Source organism: Lontra canadensis, unplaced genomic scaffold (genome assembly GCF_010015895.1).
Source record: "Lontra canadensis isolate GAN:19392208 unplaced genomic scaffold, GSC_riverotter_1.0 scaffold54, whole genome shotgun sequence".
Taxonomy (NCBI): Eukaryota; Metazoa; Chordata; class Mammalia; order Carnivora; family Mustelidae; genus Lontra; species Lontra canadensis.
Window position 1 is genome coordinate 10273959 of NW_022631048.1, and position 13506 is coordinate 10287464.

General features: G+C 42.8%; 1 protein-coding gene across 1 annotated transcript in view; it reads right to left on the reverse strand.

Annotated features, from left to right (window-relative positions):
* VWC2 (von Willebrand factor C domain containing 2) overlaps positions 1–13506 on the reverse strand; it is a 94965-nt gene that overhangs the window by 61563 nt on the left and 19896 nt on the right. The window contains exon 2 of the mRNA XM_032875013.1: positions 12326–12455. Within this exon, the coding sequence (XP_032730904.1) occupies positions 12326–12455 (130 nt within the window). The remainder of the gene's footprint in view (positions 1–12325; positions 12456–13506) is intronic.

Sequence of the window (13506 nt, forward strand, 5' to 3'; positions counted from 1 at the left end):
TAGAATCCTTCCCTTTTGCCAACGTATCTCCTATAGCAGGAAGCGAGGCTCAGCCAGTATCTGAATGAATGAAACACTTGTAAACCCACCCTGTGGCTTTGCTGTTTCAAGGCAGCCACAGCTGAAGCTGGATGTCCACTCTACAGATACAGAAAGGATACGGAGAAAATCAGGTTACTTGATTAAATTCCTTGCCCCCACACCTCGCTGTATTACAGGGCACTGCAAGAATTTATTTGCACAGCAATGACTTCCAGACACCAAGGACTCTTGAAGTCCTGCTCAAAGTTATTTATTTTTTTAGGGACTTTTTTTCTTTTTTATTGTGTTATGTTAGTCACCATACAATACATTATTAGTTTTGGATGCAGTGTTCCATGATTGTTTATTTTTTTTTGCCTTTTTAAAGATTTTATTTATCCATTTGAGAGAGAGAAAATGGGAGAGAGCATGAGAGGGGTGAAGGTCAAAGGGAGAAGCAGACACCCCGTGGAGCTAGGAGCTCGAGGTGGGACCCGATCCCGGGACTCCTGGATCATGACCTGAGCAGAAGACAGTCACCCAACCAACTGAGCCACCCAGGCACCCTGATTCGTTGTTTACGTTTAAAACCCAGTGCTCCCTGCAATACGTGCCCTCCTCAATACCCACCACCAGGCTCACCCATCATTTCACCCCCTTCCCCTCCAACCCCTCAGTTTGTTTCTCAGAGTCCACAGTCTCTCATGGTTCATCTCCCCCTCCGATTTCCCCAGCTCCCTTCTTCTCTCCATCTCCCCATGTCCTCCGTATTATTCTTTATGCTCCACAAGTAAGTGAAACCATATGATAATTGACTCTCTCTGCTTGACTTATTTCACTCAGCATAATGTCCTCCAGTCCCATCCATGTTGATACAGAAGTTGGGTATGCACCCACATTGAGATACCACCTCACACCAGTCAGAACAGCAAAGATTAACAAGTCAGGAAATGACAAGTGTTGGTGAGGATGCAGAGAAAGGGGAACCCTCCTACACTGTTGGTGGGAATGCAAGCTGGTGCAGCCACTTAGGAAAACAGTAAGGAGGTTCCTCAAAAAATTAAAAATAGAGCTGCCCCTATGACCCAGAAATTGTACTACTGGGTATTTACCCCCAAAGATACAGATGCAGTGAAAAGGGCCATCTGTACCCCAATGTTCATAATAGCAATGGCCACAATAGCCAAATTATGGAAAGAGCCAAGATGCCCTTCAACAGATGAATGGATAAAGATGAGGTCCATATACACAATGGGATATTACTCAAAGTTATTTTGTTAAGAAGGCAGCAAAGTAGAATATGTTATGGCAGCAGAGGGGGTGGCGAATGCCATGAAATATTTTAGTCTAGGTCCTTAATACAAATAAGCAACATTTTCTATAAATTAAAATAACAAAAGGTTTAGCAAGGTTATCACAAAACCAGAAGCTTTATAAATGCATGCACCATTCTGCAAAACCACATGAAGTTATGTATCCGAATCATAAAAATGTTCTCACCCTTTGACCTAATCATCTCACTGCTGGAAATGCATCCAAAGGACATGATTCAAAAACAAATACAGGCCGTACACATGGTAATGTTTACTGCCATCTTACTCAGGATTTCCCCCCATGTCCCTCACTGCTGTCATCATAAATTCCAGCAAAGTAGCAGACACAAGTTATTTACAGGACTCCCCCCCCCCCCAACCAGACTATGAGCTCATTAAGGCTGGGCACCATCACTTGACTCATCTTTGTCTCTGCAGTTAAACAGGGAAGATGTGCCTCAAAGTTTTCTAAAACACATGTGCCCACACACCTGTATGAGCACACACATGTGCACTCACACACTACTCTCCATTAATCTTAAGAAAGAAAAAAAAAAAAGAGCCCAGTGGTCAACAAAAGACCGTGTTTCATTACGGTGTCGCCCCAGTTCCTGCATCAGAATACAAAGTGATTAGGGCTCTGGCTTCGGGGAAGAATCAACAGGGCCACAAACTTGCCTTAAGAAATAGGCTAGAGAAGATTTCCCAGGTGAGGACAGTTGAATACGGGTCTTCACAAAGAGGAGAGATGAAAAAGGGACTCCAGGTCTGACCCTCAGCAAGATCGAATGTACCGGGCAAAATGGAAATGGTCAAGCCTGGTGGACACCAGTTTGTGACCAGAGTCCCTGCCTGCCTGAAATTCGTGGCCAAATGCAGTCTGACTTTAGGAAACATTAAAAACAAAACAAAACAAAAAAGCCACGGTCATGCAGCTTCTGTCTAGAAGTTTAACTCAGAAAAGCAGTTCTCCATCATTATCCGCTTGCCACCACTTTGGGGCAGTCTGGGTCTCACTTGATTTATTCATCTCAACAAATAGGATTCTGTCCCAAGTGTTTGCACACAAAAGTGTCCTTTAGAACTACTGACAAATTTCCAAAGAAGAGTGGCTATTGTAGAGATTTCAGGAGGAGATGAAAACAAATGAAGCTTCTGGATTTCGGATTTCACACTCTACCCATTCCTCCTCTTTGGCTAAATTATCAGAAAGGGGAAGACCTGAGAGCCGTCCAAGCTTCTCGGACGACCCCGAGGATCTAAGCCTGGATTGAGCGACCTCCAGCCCAGATCTAGGGCCTCTCAGGGGAGGGAGGAGGAATACCAGGGGACATTTGAGACCTTCTCTAAAGAACAAATGATTAAGGGAGCCCGGGTGACTCAGTCGGTTAAACGTCCGACTCTTGGTTTTGGTTCAGGTCATGGTCTCAGGGTCATAGGAGCAAATCCTGTGTCAGCAACTTGTACACCGGGAGGAGTCGGCTTGAGATTCTTTCTCTCCCTCTGCCCCTCCCCCCACTCACACTCTTTCTCTCTCTCTAAAATAAGTAAATACAATCTTTAAAAAGAAAGAACAAGTGACTGATGCTCACTGAGCTTTATGAGCATTAATGGGATGCCGTCTGCATCACTGTTCCCACACCACCAAAATATAAGTAAAACAGAAGACACATGAGTAAGAAACATGTTAGCATTTGGAGTTGAGCTCTTGATCTATGTTGGGAAATGCTAACCGAAGTTGAATAAAACATTCACAATTATTCATTTGTTCTTTCTTAAAGACTTAAAAAAAATAATCTCTACATCCAACATGGGGTTTGAACCCACAACACTGAGATCAAGAGTCACATGCTCTTCCAACTGAGCCAGCCAGGCGCCCCTAAAACTTTTACAATTGTAAAAAAAAAATCATTTATGTTATTGTTCCTAGGCAAACGCTTCACGAGGAAGTCGTGTCTGCTGAAAAGCAAAACTGGGGTATATTTCTCTTTGCAGGTCGAATTTATTATACTTTTGGCTCTTGCTTTGGCTTCTAGGAAGCTTACAGTCAAATCTGCTGCTCGCCTGTCCTAGCCGGTGTGTAGGGTGATAGAGAGCATAAATCATGAGCAACGTTTTTGACTGGCCAGGCAAGTCATTTTCTTTCTGCCCTGATATTTCCATTTTTAAAATATTATTACATGGTACTTATTTCTCTAAACTCTAAAATCTCTAGAGGAACACCAAGTACAAAATAAGGCATTTGGAAATGCTTCCCAATCTCTGAATGACCTCCTGCATGGCGAAAGCCTCGTAGCTTCTCTTCTTACACTTGACCAAGAAGACAGAGTGAGAAGACACATGCCTGAACTCACTGGTTCTGCAGGGGCGGTCCCCGCACCAGCAGCAACAGAAACAGAAGCATGCAACTCTTGATCAATGCGTGAGGTTCAAACCCCATGTTGGGCATAAAGCTTACTTTAAAAAAATGCAAATTCTCAGGCCCCAGGCCAAACTTTCCAGATTAGGAACTTCAGCAGTGGTGCCCAGAAGGTCTCGTTTTTCATGAGTCCTGGAAGCCATTCTGATGCTCACCAGGGTTTAGCTGGGTGAAAGGTGCATCCTGGAGTCTGGGCTCCCACCTGAGACCTGAAGGCACCTAGTGACCCTTATTCTCCCTGCATTCACAGCCCCAGGCCGTGGGAAGTTGAATCATAGAAAGGAAGAGTCTAAAATGACTACAGGAGCGCCACTGAAGGAGGCAGAGAGGTATCCACAGAGCAAGCGAAGAATAACTAGACAGGTGTTGCGTGGGGAGTTGACTTCTGTTCCAGGTACAGGGAATCTACAGTATGGAAGTGTATGAGGAGCCATCCACCTAGCTGAGTGTGTACGTCTGTCCTTCGTGACAACCCCCCAGCTCCTGAAGGTCAATAACGGTACATGCTTAGAAGGGTCTCAGCTTCAAGAGGCTGAACGAGAACATTTCATAGTTATCAAAAGCACCAGACAAGGATCTGAAAAGGCAGTCTCTGAGGAAAGATGAAAGGAAACGTATTCATAGTAGCCTTAGGAGTGAGTCAAGGCAAATTACAAAACTTACATTGTCTTTTTCTTTTTTTAAGATTTTATCTATTTGAGAGAAAGAGAGAGAGAAGAGAGGGCACAACAGGGGGAGCAGCAGAGGCAGAGGGAGAAGTAGACTCCCCATTGAGCAGAGCCCCCGATGTGGGGCTCAATCCCAGGACCCCAAGATCACGACCTGAGCCGAAGGCAGATGCTTAACTGACTGAGCCACCCACGTACCCCAACTTTGTCCATCTTTTTAAGAGATTGTCAATACTTCTAGCAGCATTGAGGTATATTTTAAACACCATAAAACTCATCCATTATAAGTACACAATTTAATAATTTTACTAAATTTATTTAATTTTGTAGGTATCATAACAACCCAATTTAAAAATATTCCATCACTTGAATAAAACCCCTCATGGCCATTTGCAAAGAATTCCCTCTCTGACCCCAGGGCTAGGCCATCAGTGAGGGGTTTCTCCCTATGTATATCTGACTACTCTAGACCTTTCAAAAAATGGAATCATACAGCAGGCCCTCTTTTGTGATATGGAATGATTTGTCTGAGGTTTGATCTTTTCTAGCACATATCGTTGTTCATTTTTTATTGGTGAATTATATTATATCATGTGGTTTTACCACGTTTATCCATTTACCAGTTAATGTACATTTGGACTATTTCCATTTTCTTTTCTTTTCTTTCTTTTTTTTTGTTTTTAAGGATAATATTGCTATGAACATTTACATACACATCTTTATGTGGACATATGCTCTCAATCTTGTGGACATATAGTAAGTTTTTCTTAAGTATCATAAATTTTTTGTTTACAATGCTTGTTTAATTCTGTTGTACTCAAAGAACATACTTTACGTGATCGTCCTTTATATTAAAATTTTAAGACTTATTTTATGTCCTGACAAATGGTCTGCCCTAGAGATGTCCACCTGCACTTGTAAAGAATTCTCCAGTGGTTGGGTACTATTTTCCATATATACGTCAGGTCAAGTTACTTGAGTGTCATTCAAGTCTTCTATATCCTTGCTTATTTTCCATCTAGTTTTTCTATGATTGTTGCATTGTTTTTTTGCAGTTTCTAACTACAATTATTTGAAGTTTCTATTTCTCCTTTGAATTGTATCCATTTTTACCTTATGTGTTTTGGGGCTGTATTATTAAGTTCATATACATTTTTATTTGTTTTCTGCAAGGTTCCTGGATTTTAATCTTCTGTTCATCCCTGATCACATTTATTATGTTAGATAAATATTTTCAGTGTGTCATGTTTAATTCTCATGTTGATTTTAATTACTCTTCTAAGAATTAAAATAAGCATCTCAATTTATCACAATCTACTATAGAGTAATTCTAATTTAATTTCACGAAAACAGGAAATCCAATCTCCTTTCTTTCATCTCTTTGCACCAAGAATAGGCCCTGTCACAAAACTGTAATATTATGGAAGTTGTGGGGAGTGGCAGTACTCAAAACTCACTGAGAAGATATGTCTCTCTGATCAGTGGAAGGAGGAAAAGGACACTGGTGTCTAAAGAGAGGTGGGAGTGCCCATTATGGTTTTCTCTCTTTTTTATCTCTCAGCTTTGTCTTTATGTGTTGGAGTTGTTCAGTCATTTATCAGATTTATGTGTTGCATTTTTCCCCTATATATTTGGGTTGCTTTGCCCTGGCTTAATAAGTGTTGTTGATGAACAGAGGTTCTTAAATTTTTTTTTAAAAAGATTTTTATTTATTTATTTGACAGAAAGAGAGATCGCAAGTAGGCAGAGAGGCAGGCAGAGAGAGGAGGAAGCAGGCTCCCTGCTGAGCAGAGAGCCTGATGCAGGGCTTGATTTCAGGACCCTGAGATCATGACCTGAGCCAAAGGCAGAGACTTAACCCACTGAGCCACTCAGGCACCCCAGGAGTTCTTAATTTTAACAAAGTCCAATTTATTAATTCCTTTCAATATGATTAATGTTTTCAGTGTCCTTTTAAATTAATCTTTGCCTACTCAAAATCATAACAGTGGTCTCCTATGTTTTCTTCTAAAAGCATTATTAGTTTAACTTTCATATTTAAATGCTATCTGGAATTGCTATCTGGAATTGATTTTTTCATACAGTGTGAAGTAGAAGACCTGGTACTTATGTCTTATATACAACCTAGCACCATTAATTGAAAAGATCCTCCTACCCCAGTGTACTGCGGTGCTAGCTTAGTCACACATCTAATGATCTTTATGTCTGTGTCTTTTCTGATTCTTTTCTTCTCCCAATTGTTAGTCTTTTTATCTTTGAGACAATATCACAGTACGTGAGTTACTTTTGTAGTGCACATTTTCCAGCTTTGTTGCTGTCCTTCAGCATTTCACTGGCTAGTCTTTAACTTTTATATTTCCATGTAGATTTTAGAATCAGTTTGGTAATAGCCACACGTGTACACACATACACAGCATCATTTTTGTTGTCTTGTTTTTGCTTTTTTTTTTTTTAAACTGGAATTGTGCTGAAACAAGAGTTTCCTTTGAGGCAGATGGGATGTTTTTCACATTATTGAGTCTTCCAATTATGAACACGTTATATCCTTCCATTTACTTAGGACTTCTTTAATTTCTCTCAATAAATTTAAGATTTTTAACTGTGGTATTCTTGCAAAATTTTGTTAAATTTAATTCTAAGTATTTAATATGTATGATGTTATTTGAAAGATTAGTTTTTATTTTTTATGTTTTTATCTTTTGTTTCTCCTATTTATTTTCTAATTTAAATTCAATTAATTAACAAAGAGTATATTATTAGTTTCAGAGGTAGAGTTCAGTGATTCATCAGTCTTATATAACACCCAGTCCTCACTACATCACATGCCTTTCTTAATGTCCATCACCCAGTTACCCTATCCCACAACCCTCCTTCCCCTCCAGCAATCTTCAGTTTGTATCCTATGATTAAGAGTCTCTTGGGACATCTGAGTGGCTGGTTGACTGCCTGCCTTCAGCTTAGGTCATGATCCTTGGGTCAAGTCCCACATCAGGCTCCTTGCTCATCAGGGAGCCTGATTCTCCCTCTGCCTGCTGCTCCCCCTGTTTGTGCTCTTTCTCTCTCGGTCTGTCTCTCTGACAAATAAATAAATAAATAAATAAATAAATAAATAAAATTTTTATTAGAAAAAAAAGAGTCTCTTATGGTTTGTCTCCCTCTCTGATTTCATTTTGTTTTATTTTTCCCTCCTTTCCCCTATGATCCTTTGTTTTGTTTCTTAAATTCCACATAAGAGTGAAATCATATGATAATTGTCTTTCTCTGATTGACTTATTTCACTTAGCATAATACCCACTAGTTTCACGTCATTGCAAATGGCAAGATTTCATTCTTTTTGATGGATGAATAATATTCCACTGTGTGTGTGCATGTGTGTGTGTGTGTATAATACATATATTTTATATATTAATATATATTACATGAAAGATTATTTTTCAATACATTTCTATTGGTTGCTGGTATATAGAAACATGACTGATTTTTACATATTGACCTTGTACAATAATTTTGTATCAAGGATTAATTCTGATACTTATAGTTTCCTTGATATTTTTAATAGACAAAATTCATGTCATTTCTAAATAGCAACCAAGCACTTCCAAAAGATTGGTTTTATGTCTCTGGTAAAGATTTTGGAAAGATTCGATGGTGAGGCCAATGAGAGTAGGTTGTTCCTTGTAAAAAGGATCCTGATATGAATCTCTCTCTCTCTCTCTCACACATAAACACACACCATTCAGTTCTGCCCAACTCACTACATGCAGTTTAATTATTTTATCCTACTCTTTGAAATACATGGGAAAAAAAGGAAACTCTAATTCTTAGTCAATGTTTCTCATATTTTTCATGAAAGTGATTCTAGTAATTTGAAGTCTCAGTGTTTTTCTTACAAATTTGATGAAAATTTTCATTTTCTTCTCCAAAAAGCCATATTTATTTTCTTGGGGAAATAAAGTTGCAAATAGCTAATAGACCCTGGGACAATGTGGGGGTTTAGGGAACTGACCTCTGTGCAGGCAAAAGTCTGTGTATAACTTTTGACTCCCCCAAAACTTAACTTAATTCACAGCCTACGGTTAACCAGAAGCCTTAACAATAACACAAAGAATTGATTAACACGTATTTTGTATGCTGTGTTATATTCTGTACTCCTACAAGAAAGTAAGCTAGAGCAGAGAAAATGTTAAGAAACTCATGAGGAAGCAAAACTACATTTGTAGAACTGTCCTGTATTTATTGGGGGAAAAAAACCCTGCATATAAGTGGACCCACACCACTTAAACCCATGTTGTTCAAGGGTCAACAGTATCGTTAGTGACCATGATACCGTCGTGAGATGCACAATCTCTCAATTCAGGACTTTAGTGCTCTCGAACTACCTCCTACCACCTTGGGTTATTCCCCTTCAGAGAATCAGAGTGGATTCTAACAAGGCTCAGAGTCAAGGTCGTGCCTGTTCCTGTGCATGAAGGAAGAGCGTGTGCGTGTGCAGAGCAGAGCGGCCTCACCTCTGCCGTCACAGGTGCTCTGAGATCAAGGGGCTTATGTGGCATGAGTGCTGTGAAACTCACCTCTGAGGTGCCCCTGTCGCCAGAGCGAACCTGAAATCTTGAAAGTCCGTATAAATAACATTTGCTGTTTGTATCACTGGGGAAAAGTAAAACAAAACAAAACAAAACAAAAAACCCAAAAAACCAAAAAGCAAAAAAACAAAACAAAACAACAACAACAAAAAAAAAAAACAGTGCCACACAAGCCATTTTACGGAAAGAAAATCCTTGGGAGACTCATCTATACCAGTCATCAAAGTGGAAATACTAAGTTGTACTTGGTTTGTGATCTTTTATTTGTATCCCTTGCATTCTTGGTTTCCAACTTTTGCTCCTTCGACATGAGTGACAGCTTGCTACAGATCTGAAATTTTCCCTCTGTAAGAAGGAGGAGGTATTCAGTGCTACAGGGGAAGACATTAGAGTATGCAGAGTAAAGGCCTGTCTCGCAAGATTGGGCCTCAGAACTTTCGTACTCCATCCAAGCAACTTCTATCCTGGCATCTAATTTTGGGTAAGGCACTGGTTTTGATGTCTATAATCTGTGAGCCCACTGGTAGTATTTTCTTATGACACCATTGTTTTGTGCGTGCGGGGGGCCGAGATAGACTACCATAAATTATTTGCTAATCTCAGTTAATTACTACAGAGCATTCACGTTCCATAGAAATTCTTCTCATTTTCAAACCAATCTTTTGGTAAGAATTCAAAACACCATTTACCCTGTCAGGGTCAGAATACTATAGGCAGCAGAAGGCCATTCCATCTGGTGAATATGGTATGTGATTAGGCTCATTTAAACTTTTTTCTCCTTGGCACTCCTGAAAATAAGAAGTTGTTGATGTTTTGACATAATTGGATCAAAACCTTTTAATACAAATCCTTCTTGAATCTGTAATCCTTATTGAATCTGTTTTTTTAAAAACATATTTATGCTCCTTCTAAGAATCTCTAATATGCCATCCCCCAAATCCTGCCCTATTCCAACCCGTGCTGTCCCTCAAAGTAAGAATCCTTAAAATTTTAGCATATGCACACCAATAAGGAGATAATTCAAGAACAAACAGGTGATTGCTACAGGGGAGGGGCTGGGGTATGGGAGAAAGGGGTATAAACTTTCAGTGATAATATCAATGTCCTGGGGATGAAAAAAAAAAAAAAGAATTAATCCAGATGCTTTCTAATCATAGTTCACTGATTCTCTACCCTAACTGGGATAAATCCTTCCTAAGAGCAAACAGAACTGCAAAAAAAAAAAAAAAAAAAAAGTCTTGAACTCTATTCAGTAGGCTTCATGCTGGCGTTGGTATAAATAGAAGGTCTCCAGCTTCTATGATGGGAACGAACAAAGAAAGAAATGTGCTGATGGATTGGGTTATATACAGAGATGGGGGAAAGTGGGGACAAAGACAGACCAAAAGAGATAACAGCGAAAATGGCAAAACATTCGCGATAGGCAAATGCAGTGGAAGGTCTACACGTGTTCATTGTACACGGATTTCAACTTTTCTGTGGGTTTGGAAGCTGCACAGTTTCAAGGACTAGCACTTCCTCAGAGACTGAAACCACATCTTCCCAACTTTTGGAAATATCCAAAGACACCCTATCAAATGCCAAAACATTGTTTCTCACCGTGCTTGGCAAGAGAAAACACACTGTATCTTGGATATTTAACATAACCAAACATGTGAGCACCCCACATTTGAGCCTTCTACTGAACAGCCTGACTCCGTGAAAGGTTTCTCGTGCAGTGCACTCCCCTGCCCACCAGCAGGTATTGCTACCTGGATAGGAACCGCCCTGATCTCCTGAGGGATGCCACAAGCTCACCAGTTCCTCAGCAGGCTCACAGCACTCCACACCCCTCCGAGGGCTGCTGGCCTCTCTACCTCCTCTCCCGTCCCCAGCCCAACTCCATTCTGCCAGTCCTAACTGACCTCACAAAGAAAGGCATACTGATGTCCCTCGCACCCCATAGCTGGCGGTGAAACCTTATTTGTGAAGTCTGCTTGGAAACTCCCTCCATCTCAGTCTCATGGAATTATGCCTCGTGGTTTCCATTCTTCACGATGGGTGCACACGGAACAGCCCACCCCATAGCAGATGCACTCCCCGACAGCTCTGACACGGTCCACTCACGTGCAGAGGACTGTACAAGCTGAGCCTCATAGGGTGGCCCTTTCCTCCCCAGCTGCAGTGAGCTTGCTCTTCGGGGACCTTCCTTCTTCCACTTCCATTGGAAACTTAGTTACATTCCCTCTTCTGTTTATTTACAGTCGTGGTAAAATCTGGTATCTGCCTATACCTCGAGCAGGCAGTACATCCATGGCACCCCACGGCCCACAAAATTTGATTGCGGAAACTCCGAATCCCCCCAGACTCTAACAATAGCCCCTGTGTCACCATCGGCCACCTACAAAGCCCACATCTCAGGGCCTCCTGCGTGGTCCAGCAATGCCACAGTGACCAACGGACCACCTCCTTCTCCGGAGTCCTCAGGTCAGGGATATGCTCCCATCTTTCTAAGCCAATCTGTGGCTTTGGCCTTGAGTCTTAGCACCACGTCCTGTGGCCACACAGACACTCCCCTCGCCCATCCCTCTTGCAGGGAAGGGACTCAAGCTCTTGAAGAGGTGAATCCAGAGCCAGCTTGCTTCCAACCCAACAGCCTCATCAAGCCTCCCTCTCGAGCCATCACGGCAAAGCCCACTGTCCCTGGGAACGCACTCTTGTCAAATACCCTCTTAAAATGTGATGCCCAGGATGGCACTCAGTACTTTAAGGTACAAAGTCATTCTCATTATTCAGGATGAGGAAACGCTCTCCCTTTATAAATTATGATCAAGGACATACTGCCATTTCTTTTCCATAAACCAGATGAGGCTTTTGATCTAACACCGGCTCTCACTGGAGAGGGGGTGCTCTTCCTGCCTAATTTACTTATGAAAAATATTCAATTACGTCCCAAGTTTAATTCACTTAGTAATGAAAAGTAAATGAGCCCAACCAGCATGTTTGATTTGTCTTGGAAAGAGAAAAACTGCTTTGCAAGAACAAACAGAGTTAAATTAAAATAAGTGACTCTCCTCGCTCTGGAAATGGAAATTTCTCCCCAAAGCGCTTCTTGACACGGTCTGTGGAACACGGGGACTGATACCACACCTCCATGCAGAATGGCTCCCGAGTGTGCCCCAGGGCCAGCGGCCACGTGGTGCACACATGAGGGTGTGCAGACACGTGTTCGAACCCACATGCACACATCTTTCATCCGCCACAAAGCAGACCGCGAACTTGGGGTGAACCCCCAGGTGGCGTGGGGGAGGCAGCCCCGCGCTCGACGTGCGCCTCACGTACCGTTTTTGCAGATGGGACAGCACTGGTCAGGCTCGTACACGGGGTCCACACACTCCGTCTGAGGACACGCGGACACGGTGCACAGCACCTCCCCGTTGGCTTCGCAGCGGCACCGTTCACACGGAGACACCTACAACACAAGCCCAAGGTCAGGCTCAGACCTCCCGCCATCCTTCCCGGACAAACTCAGGTTTTCCTACCCACACCCCCCCATCCCAGAATCCGCTGTGAAGACGCCCGAGTGTCTTAGGAGTGTCAAACACGATGCAGCCCCGTGGTTTGCAAAGTGCAGAGCCAGGATGCTGGAGCAGAGCGGGTTTCCCTCCGAAAGCCCCTTTCTCATAGCTCTGCCAGGGCCACCCAGCTAGTCGGGGACACTGCCACACAGGAACTGAGCAGATAGCAGAGGGGGATGGGACCGGGTGAGGGAAGGAGGTACCTAGCCAAGAGCTGGCTGAAGGCGACCTCAGGGGGCCCTCACAGCAGCACTCAACCGAACCCTCGCCCAGTGTGCTGCTGCGGAAGCAGACTCGGGGGCAGGCAGCTTGCCAAAGGGCCTGATTCCAGAGCCCGGCAGGTCTTCCTTCTCTCCCCCACTGCCTCCAGGGGGCCCTCCCTCTGCCACTCAGTGAGCAGGGGCTTTCTCTGTGCTGCACGCCCAGCAGCTGGCCCAGATTCTACCTCTTGGATCATTCCCATCAAACATGATGGCATTCCTGGAAGGGTTGCACGACACCAACCTGATCGGCCACAGCCACACGCAGGCTGTGATGTAGATGATTTTTTTCCCCTGGAAATCACCACTAGAGTGATTGTCCATGGGGCTGACCCAGGACAAAGCAGAAACGGCATATGCGGACCCAGCAGTCAGAAGCAGGAGCCACCATGCGGAAATAGATGCTTTGAAAGATAGTGGGGAGGGTGTCAGGCAGAGCGTCCTGGACTGGGGGGTCCTGGGTGCTCTGCTCTGCACAGCACACCCTGACTAACCAGCACTCGAAAGGGAGAGAACGCAAACAACACTCACGATGCCTCCTTCGTCTAGCCAACGCCAAATTTAAGATCCCAAATCTCTACCAAATACCTGGTTATTTCATGAAACAGAAGCTCATTTTTTACGTAAAGTTAGTCTTTTGTCGAGCTCTAGCCCTCAGTCTGTCTGGCTGGGAGCGAGGGCTGAG